The sequence below is a fragment of the Hemiscyllium ocellatum genome, chromosome 4 (assembly GCF_020745735.1).
Source record: "Hemiscyllium ocellatum isolate sHemOce1 chromosome 4, sHemOce1.pat.X.cur, whole genome shotgun sequence".
NCBI lineage: Eukaryota > Metazoa > Chordata > Chondrichthyes > Orectolobiformes > Hemiscylliidae > Hemiscyllium > Hemiscyllium ocellatum.
In genome coordinates this window covers 113,198,918-113,222,703 of record NC_083404.1, presented here as the reverse complement: position 1 = coordinate 113,222,703, position 23,786 = coordinate 113,198,918, and the positions used below count along the sequence as shown (strand labels likewise).

The 23,786-nt window shown below is 40.4% G+C and overlaps 1 protein-coding gene across 4 annotated transcripts in view; it reads left to right on the top strand.

Annotated features, from left to right (window-relative positions):
- The window catches only part of LOC132815075 (protein NDRG1-like), a 62,462-nt gene that overhangs the window by 397 nt on the left and 38,279 nt on the right, over positions 1-23,786 (top strand). Inside the window, exons 1-3 of one of the 4 annotated variants that reach the window (XM_060823778.1) lie at positions 1,802-1,884; positions 16,594-16,683; positions 22,793-22,828. The exons of 2 other annotated variants lie outside the window; for them this stretch is intronic. In XM_060823778.1, coding sequence (XP_060679761.1) covers positions 16,615-16,683; positions 22,793-22,828 — 105 coding nt within the window. In that variant the 5' untranslated portion in view covers positions 1,802-1,884; positions 16,594-16,614. Of the gene's footprint in view, positions 1-1,801; positions 1,885-16,593; positions 16,684-22,792; positions 22,829-23,786 lie in introns of those variants that run through there. One more of the 4 variants, XM_060823777.1, reaches the window with a different exon arrangement.

The window sequence follows — 23,786 nt, the reverse complement described above, 5'->3', positions numbered from 1 at the left end:
CTTAAGTTGACAGCATCGTCGTATGGTTAATTCTCTTCACGATGTTTTTAATGGGCATAACTGTTTACTGAACTAGATTTAGATATCCTGTCCTCTCATCTTCCTGTGTTATACAATATTCCAGACTTCAGGCCATTGACCGTCCCACCCACCCCAGTAGCGCATTTTGCAATAGCACGTACTAATGTTCAAACTAATTTTGAAGTCCGCGAAAGCTTTATCGTTGCGCAAACGAGTGCGCTCCTGAAAAGGCAATGAACCAGCAACTTTTCAAATGATTCCCAGGACAGGCCATAAGTGTTAAACAGGTGCCACTCAGCATTTTTCCTCCTCTGTAAATTATTGATCCTAGGTATTATCTAAATGTAAACAAGAGTTCAGAGAACCGAATACAGTTTAAACATGTGGTCAAACAGTTAGGGAAAGGGTGAGACAACTTTTGCCCACAATCCAGCCATCCCCCACCCCCTCAAAAAAAACACACAACTGGATGAATGGGAGTGCCCTTTTTTTGTCGATGTTTTTACAGTTTTGAAGAGTTTTTGAGCAGCAGGAATTTAACTGAGAGCCTCCAGTGTTAGTTTTCCTAGCTGCCATCATTTCCAAGGAAGGGTCAGCGGACCCGAAACGTTAACTCTGATTTCTCTTCACAGATGCTGCCAGACCTGCTCGGCTTTTCCAGCAACTTCTGTTTTTGTTTCAAATGTTTGAGTCTTTCCGTCCTATTGGATTGCTCAGAAGGCAGTTTTAAGCCACCCACACATCTGCTGCCACGCTGAGGCGTGACTGGCACCAGCTCAATAAGACACCTTTCCAGGCCCTGCACCGTGTTACTACTGCAATCAATGCATTGCAATTAAATTAAATGCATTCAGAATATCTCGAAATGAGAACAGAAGAGTACTTTAATGCAATATTCGAGTTGGATTATGGGCATTTTCTCCTCCTTCGGGGGTTTTTTTGGGTGTTTTCTCCTCTTCAGTCAGTTGCTACCTCAAAATAAAATGACCGATCAGCTTGTCTTCTGGGCTGGTGATTATACTCTTTTTTTATTATTCACGCTAGGTTTAGCTAGGGAGAAACTGCTGACTTTGTTTCGCGGTGGGAAATGAGGCGAGAAGAACTTCCCTCCGAATGGAGAGGGTGGACTAATGGAAGACAAGAAGACTTTCTCTTCCGTCCGTTGATCCACGTTCCCGACTTCCTACCCCACTCCACCCTGTCCAAAAGTGAAATATTGTTTGAAGGTTTGCATGCCATTTCCAAAATTCACTGCAAACTTCCCACACGCTGATCCTAACCGTCTGGCATGGTCTCGGGTGCACTTTGCCAACAATGGCTGCTCTTGCTCACTCTCTCTACTACACTCTAGGCGGCGCCACTGGGCACTCGAGGCCGATTTCTAGCAAAGTTCATTGTTTTGTTTTTTAAAAACAAGAGTTCGTCATTCAATATGATTCCAAGTTTGGGGGAAAACAAGAGAAGAGGAAGAAGGTGGTTTGCTTTCAAAGTTGGAAGGTCCGGAAGCGCTGGCTTCGGGACGGTTTGGAGGGCTGGGTGATTGACGTTTCGGCTCAACCAATCCCGCTCCCGCTCGGGTCCCCTGTCCCGCCTCCCAACAGTTTTAATCGCCGCCGGAATGTTGGGGGCAAAAAAAAAATCAAAAGCGGGAGGCGGGGCTGGTGGTCACGCGCCCCGCCCACTACGGGTGGAGCTCCGTGATTGGGTGGCGCGCGGTAATTAGTCATAAAAGTTGGCCTCGTGATGGTGGCAACGTTGAGGCGGCAGTGATTTCAAAACAAACCGTTTGACGGGACCAGTGAGGCGGCGTGACTGGCATCGCTGCCCTTTTTATGGTGGAAACCCTAAGAAGAAACTCGGGAGGTAACGTCTTTGTCCGTCCCTCATTTTAACCGTCAAGTTATTAGTTTCTTTTAGAAAGCTCTCTATTTCAATTTTGAAACGAGGAAACTATTTGACTTTGATGCTGTTTAGCCAACGGAGTATTGATGATAGAGAATGTCAGGTAATTGAGACGCAGTTCTGTGCCTAAACTTCAGAATGGTCGACCTGTTTTGATATCGCTCAAAACAAGTCAGCCTGTTAGCATCTGTGAAGGAACATAGGGCCACGTTTCGAATCCTGTAAGTATCTGCTGATTTCCTCCACTCTGGTTGTATGTCAGTATTCACAGCTGATCTTGTTTTGAATGGTAGTGGTGAAGAGGATAACAGTTGTCAAACTAGTGCTAATTTTGTGATGGCATCCATCCCTCATGCCTGGTTTTGAATGTTGTCTGTAAGTTTACTTGTGATCTGATAACTTTTTTGCTTTTAAAAGTACATCATGATGAGGGATTAGTTGAAACCATGTGCAAAGGTTGAGGTAACCTTGCTTAGCTAACATGTTCAGTATCATTGTTCTACAAAATGCTTTTCCTTTCAAGTTATTTGATTCCCAGAATGCAAATTAAATTTTTAACCTTCTTGGACCTCAAGCTGCTGGGAACTCACTCTCTCTCTATCTCAAGGTTCATCCACTGGTTCTGGCAGCCTTTCTGACAGTTCTGAGGCGGCAACACATTTTTTTTTGCTCCTGCATGAGTTGTGAATTCATGGCTTTCAAACACTGTGCTTTTTCAGGACCACTGCACCTAGTTGAACTTTAGGTGATCATGCCTCTTGTGTGGAGGTGCTATTTCCTTGACTAAATCTGTGCTGTTAGAAGGTTCTCCTGGATTTTGATTCAGCAGCAATGTAGCTAGTCTTTTGGAATGATTTTTATTTATTGATCAGCTATCTTTAACATAGTTAAATGTTCTACAGTGTCAACACTTTATTTTTCTGCCTTAATATTCCTTATTTGTTTTATAATGTTCAACTTACAGTCCTTGCTCTGCCATGGGCCCAGGTGGCCAGGCAGGAGGCCCCTTTGCTGCGCCACTACTGTTGGAATGAAAGCTGCCACTTTTTTGGCAGGGGCCATCTCACCTCTGACTCCCTCATCACTGAATCCTTGTGCTTTTTTTTTTAAAGATACTGGCAGGTAAAAGGAACTTGGCAAGATCTAGGAAGAAAGCTTTATTGACTCACTAGCTACCACCAGCAATCATTCCTGTTTGTTACCAGTGAGACTATGGGACTATGGTAATGTATGGTACCTTGGGCAGCAGCTACCAAAACCACCGCCTCTTCCACAGGACAGCAGAAACATGGAAGCAACACCAACTGCAAGTGCGTTTCTAAGCAAAACACTATCCAATTTTTGAATAATTGTAATTTCTGAGCTGCTGCTGGTCAAAGTCCTTAAACACTCTCTCCTGGAGTGTATTTACACCAGGTTGTCTGCTGGAGTTCAAGAAAGTGGGTTCCTGCTATATTCCAGAGCATTTGGATGACCTAAAAATGCTACTCTTACCAGTAGCATATGTCCAATCAATATCTTAAACATTTGAATTGATTGAGCAACAAATCATACCATAAATCTAATTTTTTTTTTTCAAAATCCAACTTCATATTTCATGGTATTTCAATAAGCTATAATCTGTTGAAAAATAAGCTTAAATCTAAACAATTTGCAATTGAAAGCAATAGCCTATCACCACAAAAAAAGACCCAAAGTCTGCAGCAGATGGGTGACGGCACAAATAAATGACAACCCCCTCAAACTCGTGGCCCTGAGGCCTCCTTGGTTAGTCTTCCATAAAATCATAAAGTGACTGCAGTAAAAGTGTGTAGCCCAGGCTATTAAAATGATTAAAATATCAACCTGTAATTCCATTTATAATCTAATGCTTCTTAACTTTAGGTTAATTATATTTATTGCATTTAACTTCAAGTGAAGGGCATTAACTGAGCATCACCTGTTCCATGTTTCAAATTATGAAGAGACCAAAACTGTTAGGATGGGAAGTGCATGTTTGTAACCTGAACCCCTCAAAGCTTATGGAATTAGTTACTGTGCAAAAGGAAGCCATCCACCATATAGTGCCTACGCTAGCTCATACGCCCCCTTGTTTCTTTTACAAGTGGAAACAATTTCTTCCTATCCAATCTATTCCATCAGCTCAGAATTTCTCTATCCCATCTCCTATTGGCAACCTTCTGTCCACGAATAGTCCAATGAATTTATACATCCTTGGAAGCATTCTGTAATCTGATTCTACTTACTATCCAGTGCCTTCACAAATTGCTATAATGTGGTGCCCAAAACTGAACACTAGTACAGCTGAGGTCTAACAGTTATTTATCATTACCTCCTTGATTTCCCACCCCTAAGATCTAAATTGAGGGAAATATTGGAAAAGGAAATCTCAAACGTTCTAGAGCTGTGAAGTATGATGTAAATTTGAAGTAGTGAGTAGAGTGAAAATTATGTACTGTAAAGGAAATGCAATATAGTAGGGAATAGCAGGTGAGTGAAGTCAATGTGAATTTGGTTGATACTGGTGAAACTAACTAACAGTAATAGACATAACTGTTACACTTCACATCCACGAGTGAATATTCAGCTAAGCTTGATTTTTAAATATGATTTTAAGTCCTAATTTGAATAAAATTGTCAAGAGTAATGTAGCTTGTGACTGGAACGATATTAATGGAGAAGGATGAAAAGTACCAAAAATTGGAAGATGAGGCCAAAAACTCAATTTTGAAGAATAGATCTTGTGAATGTGTTGTTACTTAGCAATGAGACCATAAATAAGAACAGGAATAGAAGCAGGCTACCCCACCATTCAGTAGGATTACTACTGATCCAACTCTGCTTCTGTTGACTTGCCTGCCATTTTTTTTTCTCTTGTGACCCTAGATTCCTGACTGATCAAGAATCTATTTATCTCCATTAAAAATACACAAGGCCACTGATTCCTCAGTTCTCCAGCAGAAAGCTCCAAAGAGACAACTCTTAAATTCCTTATTTTTGTCTTAAATTAGTGCCCCTTAATTCTGAGACTACCCACTTGACCCTATATTCCCCAATGAGGGGAAATGACATCTCAGCATTGACCCTGTCAAACCACCTGAAAATCCTGTCACAGGATAATGTCATTCTTTAAATTCCATGAATAGAGTCCCAACCAGTCTAGCCTTTACTCGTAAAACAATCCCTCTCTACCAGGTATCGTCCTAGTGAACCTTTGTCTGAAATGATACAATATCTACTTCAAATAAAAGGATGAAAACTGATCACTGTAGTTCCAATATCTCTCTTGGTTCTGTATAGATGCAGTAAGATGTCTTTATTCTTCTCCTCCAGCCCCCTTGAAATAAAGGCTAGCATTTCATTAACCTTCCTATTACCTGTTGCACTTGGTGCTGACTTTGTTTTTTAAAAAAAACACAAGTAGCCCCTGAGTCTCTTTTTTGTGATGAGTATTTCTCTATTTAGATGAAACTGCTCCTTTGTTATCCCTTCCAAAATGAGCATGCCATAATTTTCCCACATTACACTACACTTGCCAATGTTTTGCCCTCTTACTACTGATCAATATCTAAAACTGTATTCCTCTTGCAACTTGTCTTGCTGCCTGTAAGCAGTTGCAGCCCTTACACTGACATCTGTGGTTGCTCAACTGGTGGGGTGTGGGGGTGGGAAATACCCTTGTTTCTGATTGCTGTTGCCTGCCCACTGGCCAATTCTGTATTCATGCTAATATGCTCCCTCCAACTACATAAGCTTAACCTTTTTTGAGTGGTATCTTGGTCAATGATTTCTGGAAGTCCAAATACAAATTCTGGTTCTCCTGTGTAATGTCAAGTTGTTTAAAGTTTTACCAGACACTTGGACTATGGTTAGAGAGGGACTGGTAGTTTAATCTGTGGGTCATTCTCAATTTCTCCCTTTGTCTGGAGAAAGGAAGAAGAGTCAAATTATGAGAACTGTTGCCAGTGTGGGAATTGAACCCTGCTATTGGTGTCGCACTGCATTATAAACTAGCTGTTCACTCACCAAGCTAACTGACTGCCACCCATAAGATATGGAAAACACTTGATTTATTCTGAAAACTGAGCCATTTTTGTTGAACAGAACTATAAGAATAGTGTTGAGCTTCAGTTTGCTATTCTTTCATTGCTTCTGTGCTCCCAATTGTTTTCAAAGCAATTTTTTGAAAGTGATAGGAGCAAATGAGGTGCGTACACATCAGCAATCTAGCAGCTCAACATGCTCTTGAAGTCCAGAATGCAATAGAGATGTTAATCTGAAAGACACTCTTCTTTCTCTGATTAAATATGCACCATAGAATCTTAGAATCCCTGGGAATCTGTTTAGCTCAGTTGGCTGGATTGTTGGTTTACAGAGCAATGTGATACTAACAGCTGGGGTTCAGTTCCCATCACTGGTTTGAGGTTACCATGAAGGACTCTCTTTCTCCACCTCTTCCCTAGCCTGAGGTCTGGTGGCCCTCTGGTTAAGTTACCACCAATTACATCTCTCTAATAAGAGAAAAGAATGGTCTAGTAAGACTGGTGACACAACACAGAACCACTACGGTGTAAAAACAGGCCTTTTGGTCCAAGCAGTCCACACCAACCCACTGAAGAATATCCCAACCAGACCCATTCCCTTACTGTATTGCTGGACACTTACCCCTGAGTCATGTACCTAACTTACACATCCCTGAATGCTATTGACAATTTAGCATGGCCAGTTCCCTAATCTGCACACTTTAGGACTGTGGGAGGAAACCATGAGTGAAACATTCTGGAAGACAATGTCATGCAGAGATTGAAAGTCTGGACACACTAACTTTGCTGGACTTTTTGCCATTTAACTTGTCATGTACACTTTAATTTTATTTTTACTGTGGGTTTCTACAGCATGTGCAAAATAGCCAAGTGCAGCCACAAGCTTTGGGGAAATAATGTCCTTTAGTAAGGACACTACATTAACCTGTTAAACTCCTGTGACTTGTAAGTGCTTTTGAAGCTAGAAACAGGAGTTAGTAAAGTCTATACCTGAACAGGAAGTTACAGCATTACATCGGTGACCAGTTTGGATTCTAAGTGGAATGAGAGAGATAATTAACACTAAAGTTTGAGTGAACAGAATTTAGAACTTTGGATGGAAACTATTTGGAATATTTTGTTTGAAATACACAAGCTAGATTAAATTTTAAATTTTCTTGATCATTAGAACTGGAGAGAATGCTGTCTCTGACAAACAATGAGCTTGGAATTGGTGCAGATGTTTATTTGTAGTCTGCCTGAATGGATTTGCATAAGATCAAACACTACTTTGATCATGAATATTCATTTGGAAATGAGTAGTTATTACTCCATTAACTTTGTAAATGAAAAAAACTTGTAGCAACAATGGAAGACAGTAAAGCTGGATATTATCTATGTGGGTATTCAAGTTACATTCATACAGATAAGTGAGTATTGCATCACTCCTGTCTTTCCTTTAAATGGTGGGCAAGTTTTGAAGTCAGGAGATGAGTTAATCACTGTAGGATTCCTTGCCTGTGATATGCTCTTGTCTTGGTATTTATTTGGCTGGTCCAGTTCTTTTCTAGTCAATGATAATCCCAGGATATTGATTTTTAGTTTTGGCAAGGTGGGGGGGAGGGGGGGGATGTGTAAGAGGAGGAGAGGGATGATGTTGAGCAGTGGTAATGCCAAGGGGTGATGTTACCAGACATGGCATGAATGTTGCTTTGTCACTCCAAACCTCTGATCTTTGTGTGTGGACATGCAATTCATCAGATACTAAAGCAGTCCAAATGGTGCTGAACACTCTTTTTTTTGCAGTCATCACCAACTATCCCTGCTTTTGATCTTGTACCGCTCATTCTGGTAAACATAAACTTTGTCACTGCAAGTTGACAAATGGTGAATGCTGTTTGGATAACAAACTTTCTCCTGAATGGGTATAGTTTACGGCACAATTATCTAGTTGTTTTCCATAGTGCCATTTTCTAAACCATGATGTTGCATTCTTCTGCAGCTATTATGTAGTTGCTCTGCTATAACATGTCAACCAGCTTTAGCTGATTTAATCATTAGGACACTATATCCTGAGGAACTTCATTCTGTTTCAGTTTTTGCAAATGTGTTACACTTGAACAAATTAGAGTGTCTGCAGTTCATTTTACTGGTTGTTTATCTGATATGCTCATTTCTGTGGTGATGTCTTGGAGTGGGTGGGACTCAATTGAGATGAATCTTTGACTAAGAGCCATAACCTAGGAAAGAAAAATGGAATGCTGATTCTGGCCAGAGGTGAATTCTCCTGTTGTATCCTACCCTCTCCTCCCAGTCTAGAACCTCCTGGATAAGGTAGAGGGATTGTTTACTTTGCACTCATTGAAAACTAACCTTCCAGCTCCGTGAGCAAACCTACATCCAGAACCTCAACCTGAGCTACAAGTCTTCTCTGAACTTGCTAACTTTGCACTCTGTTGTAAATGCTTCAGCCTTGATCTTTTTGCAGTTTAATATTAGAAAATTAGGATGGTTGTGGAGCCAACTCCTTCAATAAGTTGCTGTTAGTCTTCAGCTTTAATATGGGGATGTTACCACTGTTAGGTACCTGCTGCTGCTCCTGGTTGTCCTCCTGCACTCCTTTTTGAACCAGGATTGATTCTCTGGCTTTATTGATTGATGGTGAGGTATGGTCAGGTTGCAACTTGTCATACAGTTCTACTGCTGAAAGCCCACAATTCCTCTGGATTGAGTTGTTAGATGTTCGTAATGTTTCCCATTATCACAAGAGATTGTGCTCCATAAAATGAAGAATGGTGTCCTCTGTGAAAATGGAACTTTTGGTCTCCACAATTGTGATTGCTCTCTTTCCAGTGCTGATTAGAATAGCTGTATTTGTAATACTTGCATTAGTAAGGATAAAGTATTTCACTTTGGTTACCTCACCACTTTGTCACAGGCCTATCTAGCAGCTGTGTTGTTCTGTGACTAACTGCATGGTGTTGAGCCTCTCTTGATGAATGTCAAAGTCTTTTACCCTGAGTAAATGGTTATTTGCATTTTTAAAATTCAATTTTTGAAAAATTTTTTTAAAAATTCTGCTGTAGTGGGATTTAAGCTCCAGTCCCATAGCATTGACTGGGTTATTGGTCCAGCAACAATGCCATTATTTTCCCTTGCATACAAATAGTCCCTGAAAATGATACTGGCTGACCTTGCTCCAAACTTGCGAAGTATTAACGATTGGTTATGATATTTAATCTTTAAGTAGAAATCCTCGTGTGTGTGTGTGTGTGTGTGTGTGTGTGTGTGTGTGTGTGTCTCTATCCCTAATCAAATTATTTCTTTCTCGATAAATCCTAACTGTTGTAATCCTTTCCACCACTATGCAGAACTGAAATAAGGCTCACTGGCCTATAGTTAACAAGGTTGTTTCTACGCTCACCCCCACCTCCTTGAACAAGGGAACAATATTTGCTGTCCTCCTGTCTTCTGCCACGATTCCTGTAGACCGTGACGATAAGATCAAAGCCAATAGCTCTACAGTCACCTCTGTAGCTTTCCAGAGAATTGTAGGGTAGATCCCATCTGGCCTGGGACGCTTACCTATTTTCACACTTGCCAGAATTGCTAACACCACATCCTCAGGAACATCTCCCTGGGATGGGGAGCCCAAAATTAGAGGATCTAGGTTTAGGGTGAGGGGAAAGACGAGGCCTGAGGGGCAATTTGCTTTCATGCAAAAGTTGGTGTATGTATAGAATGAGCTGCCAGAGTTAGTGGTGGAAGTTAGTACAATTGCAACATTTTTAAAAAGCATCTGGATGGCTATATGAATAGGAAAGGTTTGGAGGGATATAGGTTGGGTGCTGGCAAGTGGGACTACATTAGTTTAAAATATCTGTTCGGTATGGATGGGTTGGACTGAAGTCTGTTTCTGTGCTGTACATCTGACTCTATTGTCTTTTTGCTACTATTGTGACTAGAATTCTCTTGATAGTCCGATTTGGGATAATGTGTGTTGTGGCAACACTATTTGGCTAGAATATCACTGAAGAGTTGGGGAACATTATTTCTTACCTCCATTCAGTAGTGTGATTCCAGTCGGAATTGTTTCACATGCTTCGTTATGCATATGCACAAATGCCCATACTGAAATTTCCATGCAATTTGGCACATGCACGATGCCTGTGCTGGTCTTTGTGCTGTACTGCATGTGTGCTGATGTAGCTGCCAACAGTGCAGCCTTGAGGGGTACTGAACAGAGCACCTTTTTATTGTATTTTTAAATGGAATGTTAAATTTACTTTTGTTTTGTTGGTAAATGATTTATACTTTCATTCATTCAGGCTGTGCTATACTTTTATGTTGGGTGTTTGAATGATCGTGAGGTTTTTCTGATCTGCCCCAACTCCTTTTTCCACAGGCCCATTAAGTGATTTTCTATTAAGCAAGGTTGTGCTGGAATGCAAGTATGGTGTTATAGGACAGTTACCTGTACTGTGATCACTGGTCCTATTAAATCATCCCCTATACTATCACTAGTGAAATTCTAAGTTTTATGTAGTGGGTTCTACATTAATTTTCCAACTCCCAAGTTGTATATGTCTGCTTTTTTCCTCTCTAGTTTTTTTTTGTAGTCCAAGTATTTCTAATGTGGTTGTCTAATGACCCCTATTTTGCTGTATTCCTATGCAAGGATGTTGACCCTTCATCAGGGAAGATGTTACCAAATTGTTGTTCAGTTATAGTTGATACTTCTGGTTGCATTCTGTACCTAGCAATGTATAGGCTGGAAATCTATACTTATTTAGATCTGAATTGCATAGTACAATATTTATCAGCTTGCTTTCTTCTCTCCCCTGCCCCTCAAGTCCACCTGCATATTGAAGTCTCCCATGGTTATTGTGACAGAAAAGGTATCCTAAGAAAGACACTACCGTCTCATTTTATTTTCTGCCTATGTCCTGACTCTTGATAGGAGACCCTCTTTTTATGGTTCCTTAATTCTGCCCCCACAGATTGTGCTTTCTGACTGTTTCTTGTTATAGCCATTTCTTTGCCTGGTAATGTTGTTTCAACTACAGAGTGATTAGTGAATCCAGTTGATTCTCTCGGCTCTGAGGCAGGAATTTCCTTGAGTGAAAAGTCTGCTTCCATTCAAATGCTCCTTGGAATATAACAATCTTTGAAGATATAATTACATTACTTTTATCGACTTGAATCCGTTTAAACTGATTTTAAGGCTTCCTGTCTTGAAATATAGTCAAAACTTCTATGTAACCCCATTGACATTTTAGTGTGGTCTGAATCCTTCAGCTTTGATACTGGCAATGGATCCAGAAAAAAACTTTAGATGAAAGTGATCGTACCAAGTGCTCCTTGGATGTTGCCTGACCTGTGCTTTTCCAGTACCATACTCTGCGCCCCAAAAAAAAGCTAGTTGTAGTGGGAGATAATTGCTTTAAACATTGTGTTTTCCTCTCCCACCTTTTGCTAGAAATTCCATTTGTCTTGAGTTTAACTAAATTTCAACTCAAATGGAATGTAAGATTGGTGGAGTCTCAGAAAGCATAGTGGACTGTCAAAGAATACAGGAGAATGTAGATAGACTGGAGAGTTGGGTAGAGAAGTGGCAGGTGGGATTCAATCCAGGCAAATGAGGGGTTGCATTTTGGGAATTCTAGAGCCAACTAATACTGTAAAGTCCCTGAGCAGAGATCTGGGAGTTCAGTCCATTGTACCCTGAAGGTTGTTGCAGAGGTGGAAAGTGGTCAAGAAGGCCTATAGTATGCTTGCCTTCATCAGATGAGGGTATTGAATATAAGAGCTGGCAGGTCGTGTTAAAATTGTACAAGACTTTGGTTCGGCTGCGTTTAGAATAGTGTACAGTCTGGTCGCCACATTAACAAAAGGATGTGGATGCTTTGGAGAGAGTGCAAAGAAGGTTTACGAGGATGTTTCCTGGTATGGAAGGTGCTAGCTATGAAGAGACGTTGAGTAGGATTGTTTTTTTTTAGATAAAAGGAGATTGGGGGGGTGGGAGTCTCATTGTGGTCTACAAAATCATGAAGGATATAAACAGGACTGCTTTTTCCCAGGGTGAGGGATCCAATAATGAGAGGCTATTCATTCAAGGTGAAGTGAAAAATTATAAGGGGGATACATGTGGAAAGTGCTTTCCACAGAGGGTGGTAGCTGCCTGGACCGCATTGCCAGCAGAAGTAGTAGTCAGGCATGGTGGATTCATGTAAAGTGTAACTGGACAGATGCATGAGTAGATGAGGTAGAGGGATACAAATACTTAGGAATTGGGCAATAGGCTTAGACAGTGGATTTGGATCAGTGCAGACTTGGAGAGTTGAAGGGCCTGTTCCAAGTTGTAATCTTTCTTTTGGTTTAAATTTTAAATGTTGGCTTAGAACAATCTGAGTGCATTCTGAGCCAAGGATATGCCAAATGGGAAGATGAAATGCCTATTGTTTTAACACTGAAATTTTCCTCTGACAGGTAAGAGGACAGCTTTTGGGTTTGTCAGAAGGCAATTTCTTGGCTATTGGGGCCAACTGAAGAGCTCCTCTTAGGGGCTGTAGATGCTACCAATAATTGGAGGCCCTAAGCTATACATGAGCCTGCCATCCCAAGCTGAGCAGAATGGGATGTGGCTTTCCAGATCTACCTGACCAAGTCCCACTACCATAGGTTCCAGGCAGACCCCTATGGTACCTCAGCAGTGACCGCTGCTCCATGATATTTTTGGAGCTGATGGTTCCCTAATTGGCATGCAGTTCATCATAGAATCCCTACATTGTGGAGACAGGCCATCGGACCCAACATGTCCATAGCGACCCTCCAAGTAACCCATCCAGACAAATGCCCCTGTCCTATTACTCTACATTTTTCCCCTGACTAATGCACCTAACCTACACATCCCTGAACACGAGAGGCAATTTAGCATGGCCAATTTGCCTTACCTGTACCACTTTGGATTGTGGGAGGAAATCAGAGCCCCTGGAGGAAACTGCCGCAGACACTGGGAGAATGTGTGCAAACTCAACACACTCCTTTAGTTAGGAGCAGAGATGGCAATGCTTGAATTGTCATTACAGTGTTAGACTTTCCTAATAACTAAGTAATTTTAAAAAAGTAATCTTTACTACAGTTTATAGTACTCAATGTGATTTTTAAGATTCAATAGAAGCATGTTTTTGTTCACCTTTTCGGTCCTGTCCTGGAAGCATAGAATCTTGTGCTTGGTTTATATAACAGCTTTTATTAGCTGTATTACTAGCTTTAAATGATTTTGGTATTTGAGTTTTGGATCCTTTTTTTTTATAAATTCTATTCTGATTCTTGTATTCCAAATGTCATCTTTCTGCTTGTTCAATTATGGTTTATTTATTTTTGGTTAAGTACTTCACTTGTACAGGTTCTTAATGTTATAGAGTCATAGAGATGTAAAGCATGGAAACAGACCCTTCAGTACAACCTGTCCATGCCAACCAAATATCCCAATCCAATCTAGTCCCACCTGCCAGCACCCAGCCAATATCCCTCCAAACCCTTCCTATTCATATACCCATCCAGATGCTTTTTAAATGTTGCCATTGTACCAGTCTCCAACACTTCCTCTGGCAGCTCATTCCATACATGTACCACCCTCTACATGAAAAAGTTGCCCCATAGGTCTTTTATTTATCTTTTTCCCCTCTCTCTCCCTAAACCTATGCCCTCTAGTTCTGGACTCCCACCTCCCACCCTCCACCCCAGGGAAAAGACTGTGTCTATTTATCCTATCCATGTCCCTCAATTTTGTAAACCTCCATGGTCGCCCCTCAGCCTCTGACACTCCAGGGAAAACAGCCCCAGGCTGTTCAGCCTCTCTTCCCTATAACTCAAATACTCCAACCCTGGCAACATCCTTAAATCTTTCTGAACCTTTCAAGATTCACAACATCTTTCCGATAGGAGACCAGAATTGCATGCAATATTTCAACAGTAGCCTAACCAATGTCCTGTACAGCCATGTGACCTCCCGACTCTTGTACTCCATACTCTGACCAGTAAAGGCAAGCATACCAAACTCCTCTTCCACTGTTGTTTACCTGTGACTCCACTTTCAAGGAGCTATGAATCTGCACTCCAAGGTCTCTTGTTCAGCAACACTTCTTAGGACCTTGCCATTAAGTGTATAAGTCCTGTTGAGATTTGCTTTCCCAAAGTGCAGCACTTGGCATGTATCTGAATTAAACTCCGTCTGCCAATTCTCAGCCCATTGGCCCATTTTGATCAAGGTCCTGTTGTAGTCTGAGGTAACCTTCTTTGCTGTCCACAGCAGCTCCAATTTTGGTGTCATGGGTCAACTTACAAACGATACCCCTTATGCTCATATCCAAATCATTCTTATAAATGACTGACTGAAAAGTAGACCCAGCATTGATCCTTGGTGCACTCCACTGGTGACAGGCCTCCATTCTGAAAACAACTCTCCATCACCACTCTTTTTTTTTGAGCCAGTTCTGTATCCAAGTGGTTAGTTCTCCTGTATTCTGAGATCTAACCTTTTCTAACAAGCCTCCTGTAGGGAACCTTATCGAACACCTTTCTGAAATCTAAATAGACCACATCTACTGCTCAACCCTCACAATTCCTCCACCACAGTTAATTTGGCTGCAGTAGGTCTTGCCTGCAGGATGTACTGCCACAGTGTGCTGAAGTTCCTTCAGCAGCATCTCCTAAACTCAGCCTCCCAGTCTCCTGCCGTCCCTCCTGATGCTGCCTGGCTTGCTGTGTTCTTCCAGTCTCCTGCCTGTCTACATTCTTGAGGGTGTTCCGTGGCCTGAGAACCAATGACAAAAGGCTTCTTCAAAAAAAAAACTCCCAATCAAGTTTGAGACAATTTCCCACACAGAAAGCCATGCTGACTATCCCTAATTAGTCCTTGCCTTTCCAAATACATGTACATCCTGTCCCTCAGGATTCCCTCAAACAACATGCCCACCACTGACATCAGGCTCACTAGTCTATATCTTTGGTTTGTTGCAAACCTCCCCAAAGCAGTGCTCACTTTTGAGTGGTGAGCATCAGCAAATTATTGCCTGACTTGATGAGATTGGGCATCAAACTCTGCTTTACTTCCCACCCACTATTGTAAGTTGCAGTGTATGTATTGAGCTTTCTTGTACTGCCTAAAAAATCAAGCTCCCAGACAACCCTTTGCTGTATTTTAAATGTACTTGGGATGAGGCTTCCACTGGAACTGGGAAATTACAGGTTTTCCACAAGCCGGTTCCATTTCCTAACCATGACCTATACTGTGGCCTGAGAATGCAGTTTCCTGCATTTGGTTCCAAAACTCATTGGTAGACTTTTTTTAAAGCTGTATTTCAGTAAGTTTCCCAACTCCATGTATGCCACCAGGAGCTGTTTGCTGCATTGCCTATATTTGCTATTAAGCAAGAGTAAACCAGTTGTTTTAGTACATTTGCTTTAACTGGCACCTTCTAAACCGCACTTTTGTTTTTAAATTGCCAAAAATATATACCTGAAATACCAGATATTTAATGTATTATCACAATCTCCTTATGTTCATGTAGTCAGTTGAGGGTGAATGTGAGAAAACTCTGCCAGTAAGTGCCTTAAAACAAAAAAATTGCTTAGTGATTTTTTTTATGCTGTAGATAAAGTATAACACTGTTTACCTGTTACTAAATGTGTGTTCTTAAAATATTCCACATGTAATTCATTTTTTTAACTGCCACACTCTTGGTATAAGTGAATTTTAAAAAGTTTGCTGTAATGGGTGGGGTATAGGTTGGCCTACAAAAGTGCAATGAAAATTTTAGCTGTGGAACTGGCCCTTGTTACTTTCTTGCACACAGAATTAATGTTGACATTCAGTCAAATTAAAACCATTTTAATGACTTAGACATTCTGTGAAGTTTTAACCTTTTTTTTTCCCCCTCCATTTCCATGTATTTGCATGGACCTAGACTTTGATTTTTCATTTAAAGGTCTACAGGTGCTCCATTTTAAATCAGATTCTATTCTGAATGGCTAAAAGCTCAAATTCTGTGATTGGTTGGTTATGATCCACTTATTTTCAACTGAGAATGATGTCCATTGTGAATTGCCTAGTAGGCACTTTGCAGACTTTCATTCCTGATCAGTGACAGAAAGTAGTGTCATACAATAGAACGGGCTAGAAAACGCATCTTCCACTTGCGTAACATCACCCATGCAGAAAAGCTTTACAAGTGATCTGAAATGTTAAGAGCAAGCAAAAACAATGTGATTCCAAGATTGGATCCTTCACTTGTGGAACTGCAAACGGAAACAACTGAATATGGAGTCTGAGACTGGAGTTGCTTTTCTTTGCTTGGACTAGGCGACACCCCATTAGCGTTTCTGCCAAAAGCACCTTCTCAATTCTGATTATTTTGACAGCAAGTAAAAGTGGGTGGGGTTGGCCTGGCAGATATTAATGCCCAACCTAAAGCTCCATTGGGTTTTTGATGCAGCCACACTGACTTCTAACTAAAATGAAACTTCATGAAGGGAATTTAATTGGGAATAAAAATGTTGTACAATTCTCTAGTTCCTAATCTTGTAATTGCCATTGTAGTTGATTTTTCTTTGTGATTCTCATTACTCTTGTCTTGTCTTGTAGTTGCCCTACAAAGTGTGCATTATGTCTCTGCGAGACATCCAACTTGCTGAGGTCAAACAGCTATTAGTGGATAATTCTCCATTCTCTGAGGTAAGCATGCCGTTAAGTGTTTCCTTGCAGTTATTTTATTTTCAAATATATAGGGAAATATTGGAGGTAATAATGTCACTGGACTAGTATCCTAAAGGCTAATGTTCAGGAGGCATGGGTTCAAATCCTGCCATGAAGTTGGGGGAATCGAAATTAATTTTAAAAAAATATATAAACTTGTGACACTGTTACAGTAAGCAATATTTGTTTTAAAAACAATTTTCCTTTTTACTGGAGGAAATCTGCTATTCTTAACCTGGTCTTAAGAAATTGCTCTCTCAGGTGGCTTAGTTAGCCACTCTGTTCAAATTAGGACAATAAATACTTGCTAGTAATGCCCATCTTCTGCAAAAGGATGAAGTATGGACTGCAGATGCTGGATATCCGAGTTGGAGTGTGGTACTGGAAAAGCGCAACAGGTCAGGCAGCATCTGAGGAGCAGGAGAATCAATGTTTCAAGCTTATGCTTGCATTGACAACTCTTACTGACAACCTGACCAGCTGTCATCTTCCAGCACCACACTCCAACTCTATGTATAAAGAGTTGTTTAATTCTGTATATGTGGATTCTTGCTACGATTTCAGTACAGGTAATTAATATTCTAGATTCTGTTCTTTTAAACAAAGAATTAGCCAATATTAGCCTCCAAACTCAATTAGTATTTTTTTTCCTTTCTGCCTCCTGTTCATCTAACTCCACACTTAAAATTAATCTTCATGAAATTGTTACTTGCTGAAGTTGTTTTTAGTATTGCTTTGCAGTCACTTAAAGTCATTGTCATAGAGGTGTACAGCATGGAAACAGACCCTTCTGTCCAACCCATCCATGCCAACCAGAGATCCCAACCCAATCTAGTCCCATCTGCCAGCACCTGGCCAATATCCCTCCAAACCCTTCCTATTCATATATCCATCCAGATGCCTCTTAAATGTTGCAATTGTACTAACCTCCACCACTACCTCTGGCAGCTCATTCTATACCCTGAGTGAAAATGTTGCCTCAAGTCTTTAATATATATTCCCCTCTTTTAATCTATGCCCTCTAATTTTGCCTACCCCAGGGAGAAGACTGTGTCTATTTATCATATCCATGCCCCTCATGATTTATAAACCTATAAAGGTCGTTCCAGGGAAAACAGCCCCAGCCTATTCAACCTCTTGCTATAGCTCAAATCCTTCAACTCTGGCAACATCCTTGTAAATCTTTTCTGAACCCTTTCAACTTCTACAACATCTTTCCAATGGGAAGGAGACCAGAATTGCATTCAATATTACAACTGTGGCCTAACCAATGTCCTGTATAGCTCCAACATGACCTTCCAAATCTTGTACTCAATACCCTGACCAATAAAGGAAAGCATACCAAATGCTGCCTTCACTATCCTATCTACCTGGACTCCACTTTAAAGGGCTATGAACTTGCATGCCAAGGTCTTTGTTCAGCAACACTCCCAAGGACCTTACCATTAAGTGTACAACATCCTGCTAAAACTTGCTTTTCCAAAATGCAGCACCTCATTTATCAAAATTAAAGTCCAACTGCCACTCAGCCCTTGATCGAAATCCCATTGTAATCTGAGGTAACCTTTGCTGTCCACGACACCTCCAATTTTGGTGTCATCAGCCAACTTACTAACTATATACTTATGCTCACATTAAAGTCACTTATATAAATGCTGGGTCCACTACTTTTCATCACCGATCCTGTGGAATGCCACTAGTCACAAGCCTCCAGTCTGAAAAGCAACTCTCCTTCAGCACCACCCTCTGTCTTCTACCTTTTGAACCAGTTCTGTATCCAAATGGCGAGTTCTCCCTGTCTTCCATGAGATCTAACCTCGCTCACCAGTCTCCCATGGGGAACCTTGTTGAACGCCTTACTGAAGGTCATATAGACCACATCTTCTGCTTTTGCCCTCATCAATCCTCTTTGTTACTACTTCAAAAAACTCTATCAAATTTGTGGGACATGATTTCCCATGCACAAAGCTATGCTGACTATCCGTACTCAGTCCTTGCCTTTCCAAATACATGTACATCCTGTCCCTCAAGATTCCCTCCAACAACTGGCCCACTATTGACGACAGGCTCACTAGTCTATAATTCCATGGCTTGTTCTTACCACCTTTCTTTAAACAGTGGCACCATTAGCTAGCCTTCTGGCACCTCACCTGTGACTATCAATCTTACAAATATCTCAGTAAGAGACCCAGTAATCATTTCCCTAGCTTCCCACTGTTCTAGGGAACATCTGATCAGGTCCTTTAATGTATCTAGACATCCAGCACTTCCTCCTCTGTAGTATAGACATTTTTCAAGATGTCACCATCTATTTCCCTACATTCATATCTTCCATATCCATTTCCACACTAAATACTGATACAAAATACACACTTCATATCTGCCCAATCTCCTGTGGCTTCACAAAAGGATCTTTGAGGGGCCCTATTCTCTTCCTAGTTAACCTTTTTTTGTCCTTGGTGTATTTGCAAAAACCCTCTTGGATTCTCCTTAACCCTATTTGCCAAAACCATCTGTCCCGTTTTGCCCTCCTGATTTCCCTCTTAAGTATACTCCTACTTTCTTTATACTCACTCTCTAAGGATTCACTCGATCTATACTGTCTATACCTGACATATGCTTCCTCCATTTTCTTAACGAAACCCTCAACTTCTTTAGTCATCCAGCATTCCCATTACCTACCAGCCTTTCCTTTCACCCTGACAGGAATACACTTTCTCTGGACTCTCGTTATTTCACTTCTAAAGACTTCCCATTTTACAGCTGTCCTCTTACCTGTGAACACCTGTGCCAATCAGCTTTTGAAAGTTCTTGCCTAATACTGTTAAAATTGGCTTTCCTCCAATTTAGGACTTCACCTTTTTTAGATGTGGTTTACCCTTTTCCATCACTATTTTAAATTTAATAGAATTATGGTTGCTGGTCCCAAAGTGCTCCCCCACTGACACCTCCATCTTCTGCCCTGCCTTATTTCCCAAGAGTAGGTCTGGCTTTGCACTTTCTCGAGTAGGTACATTCATATACTGAATCAGAAAATTGTCTTGTACATAACAAATTCCTCTTCATTTAAAACCTTCACATTATGGCATTCCCAGTCTATTTAGAAGGTTAAACACCATAAACATTATTTTTACAGACAAGTGAGATCTCCTTTCAAATTTTTCTCAATTTCTCTGCCTATTATGAGTTCTATAATACAATCCCAATAAGGTGATCATCCTTTTCTTATTTCAGTTCCACCCAAATAACTTCCCTGGATGTACTTCTGGGAATAACCTCCCTCCGTGCAGCTGCAATGCTATCCCTTATCAAAAATGCCACTCCCTCTCCTCTTGCCCTCCTTTCTGTAACATCTTTTGTAATTGCAACTCGTCATTGCTTAGTTTTGAAAGGATGCATTTTGTTTTTTCCCTCTAACTGTATGCTCAAAGAAGACATTGGTATCATTTTGGCCTGTAGCTTTTGCCATTTTATCTAGAAACTGAACTTAAACTGGCAGGAAGTAGGTGATTTGGCAGCAGTCAAGTGATCAGGGTGTCTAACTGTCCATCCATTTAATATAATAGACATAAGTGGCCTCCTGCTTGCCTTCATTTTGACCTAAAATGTTTCATTTAATCCCCATTTTATTTGCCTTCAGCATAGTGTTCTTTTCACTGCTAAGTTTATTTTAAAACGAAACCCATTGTTGAGTGGTATTGTAATGGTCACGGGAAAAGGAGCCTATACCCCTTGTAAGTAACATTTTAAAATCTGAATTACTGGATCTGTTAGCTAGGATAGTTCATGTATTCCATAGTTCTTGGCCTTTTTGATGGCTAGAGTTAATGGCCGCAGTTATTTTATTTCCTACTGTTTCAAATCATAAAAATTTGGAGCCCTAGTAATATCACTGACTATTGATCAACTGACTATATTTCTTTCTGCAGTATGGTAGCATTTCAACATTGCTGACAATTGAAGTATTACATATATATAATTGGTAAATTTAAAAATATTAGCTTTGTGCTTCACTGATTCACTGAATAAACTGCACTATGACAGTGCAAAATAACTTGGTGTGATGGGGGAAAAGGTGAAACTAGAGGACTAAAGATCGTGACTAAGGCAAAAGGAACACTTCGTAAAATGGATGGACTTTGCCATTTCTCAGTTACCTTTCATTGCTCTTCATACGTGAGTGAGTCTTTGTGGCTTGCCATTTTAAGGCTGTGGATGGATTTGATGACAAAACTAACTCCTAATGAAGAAACACTATCCTGAAATAAAAAGCACAAGTTGAAGAGAAGATTACTAATGACTGAAGAGTAATGGTTAGGTACTAACCAACTTTGGATTTTTAAGACCTGAAAGGAAGAATCAGCTACAGTTGTCCGCCAGGAATAAGTATTTCATAGAAGAAATGTAATTTCACCACTTGAAATTTGTAGAAGTGAGGGTCTCATTTGGGTAATACTCTTTAGAACATAGGCCTGTACTATGATCTTATATTAGAACACTACATCAATCTAACCTATACATCCCTCAATTTACTGAGGTTCATGTGCTTGTCTAGCAGTCGCTTAAATGTCCCTAATGTCTCCTTCTCTACTAGTACTGCTGGCAGTGCATTCCACACATCCACCGCTGTGTAAAGAACCTACCTCTGTCATCTTCCCTATACCTTCCTCCAATCACCTTTTTTAAAATTATGGCCCCTTGTAACAGCCATTTCTGCCCTGAGGAAAAGTCTCTGGCTGTTTATTCTATCAATGCCTCTCATGACCTTGTACACCTCACTCAAATCCCTTCTCTTCCTTGTCTCCAGTGTGAAAAGCCCAAGCTTGATCAATCCCTCTTGAGACGAGCCCTCCAATCCTGGTAAATCTCCTCTGCACCCCCTCGAAAGCATCTACATCCTTTCTATGATGAAGTGACCAGAACTGGGTACAATATTCCAAGTGTGGTCTAACCAGGGTTTTGTGGAGCTGCAGCAAAACCTTGCAGCTCTTAATCTCTGTCCCCTGTTGATGAAAGCCAAAACACCACATGCTGCCTTAACAATCTTATCGACTTTTGAGGGATTTATGTATGTGGACTTGAAGATCCCATTGTTTACCACACTGCCAAGAATCTTGTCTTTAACCATGTATTTGGCATTCAAATTCGACCTTCCAAAATGAATGTCTTTGCATTTCTCCAGGTTGAACTCCATCTGCCACTTCTCAGCCCAGCTGTGCATCCTGTCAGTGTCATGTTGTAACCTGCAACAGCCCTGAACACACTATCGACAACATCACTGACCTCTGTCATCGGAAACTAACCCACTCTTCCACTTTGTGCAAGTCACTTTTTTTTCTTAACTACAAAGAGCAGAGGCCCAAGAGCAGGTCCCTGTGGGACACAACTGGTCACTGACCTCAGGCAGAATACTTCCCATCCACTACCACAAGCTGTCATCTTTCAGCCAGCCAATTCTGTACCCAGACAGCCAAATTTCCCTGTATCCCATACCTCCTAACTTTTTGAGCCTATTGTGGGGAACCTTCTCAAACGCCTTGCTGAAATTGAAGCATTTTAAAGATGAGAAGAAATGGAATATTTCAGGAAAAACTCTTAAAGACCAGAATTATAGAGCCAAGAAACAAATTGAAGATTTTAACTTTTTTGTGTGTATTTATTGTCCTTAAATTATCGGAGTGTTTAGTTTCAGGAACTGTTTTCAAATGAAATGCAAATGTAGCCATCAAAGATAAAATGGCAAAATAATATCTTCATTTCTGTATTCATCTTAAAAAATGTGGTCAGAATATAGTGACATAGCATGTGCCTCTCAATGAATGGTTATGAGCACTGAAGGAAAGTAATCTGAAGAAAGTTGATGCAACATTAAAATTGAATCATCAGCAACAGAATAGAAAGCTAGGAAATGAGCAGCAAGGGCATAATTTGAAGAATGGAGAAAACATAGCCATGGAAAATCTCAGATGCAGAAGCAATTGCAGCGTAATCAAGTTGGATCCACGACCATTGGATCTATATGCATGGTTACATATTACATCAAGGTATTCACTGGTGTTTGAGTTCTACATTTTCTCTTTTATAACAGGCAAATGCCAGAAGCTTTCAAGTACTTGAAACTCAGGTAATCTTTTTCAATTTTAAGTTCTAAGACACTAACCACTTCAGTCCAGAAAGCTTAGAACGGAGTCACTCAGATTTTGAATTTTCTGATTTTTCTGGCTTGGCCTTTACTGTCATTCTACATATTTGTAAACCAGAAAGTATTTCTGAAATAGAAGTGATTTAAAATGTTTTTTTTTGGTTTTGCTATCAAAGTACTATACTAAATAAGTCTCAAGACCGGAGAGAAGACCATGTGGAATCTTGAATCAAAAGCTCATTAACTCTAATTCAACTGTCAGCAAGTTTCATTGCGGGGTATGGATTTTTGATAAAAAAAAATTAACATGTATGACTATAGCACAACATGTGAAAATTGACTTCTTCTCTTCTCCTTTTTGGTGACTTGGCTCCACAGGCCTTGCCTCTTTTTTAAATTTAGTATTCTGTTCTAGTGGCTACTCATGAGCTCATGCTGAATATCAATAGTCTTTGAAACATCTTAGTCTAACAATCAAATCCTACCCTCTTCACAAGAGAGGATCACTGGATTGAGTTTGGGAAAACCCAAAATTATTTTTTTACCAATATAAATTCCTGTTGACTTAGTATGTTCCATGCTACTGCAAAAGTTGAACAGAAAGATTGATGTTTTGGGAAATATTACTGAACTCCAGAGGTAGGTTCATTGAGGCATTTGTGTGGATGAATATAGAATAGAAATGGCATGATGGGGATGAAGTAACCAGTGATTTGACGCCCTTCAGATGAACAGGGGTATGTGCAGGCTTGATTGGCCAAATGGCAACATCTTCATCATAACTTATCTACTTTGTAGAAGCAGCGCAGGCTAAAATCTGGGCTTGATGTTCTGCAAGTGGTGAAATCTTCTGATTCTGTTGTGCTGCTATTGAACTGTTGAAACTCTGCAGTTATTTATTTACAATTTTAGTCTCAAACCATTTAGCAGTTTTAGGCTT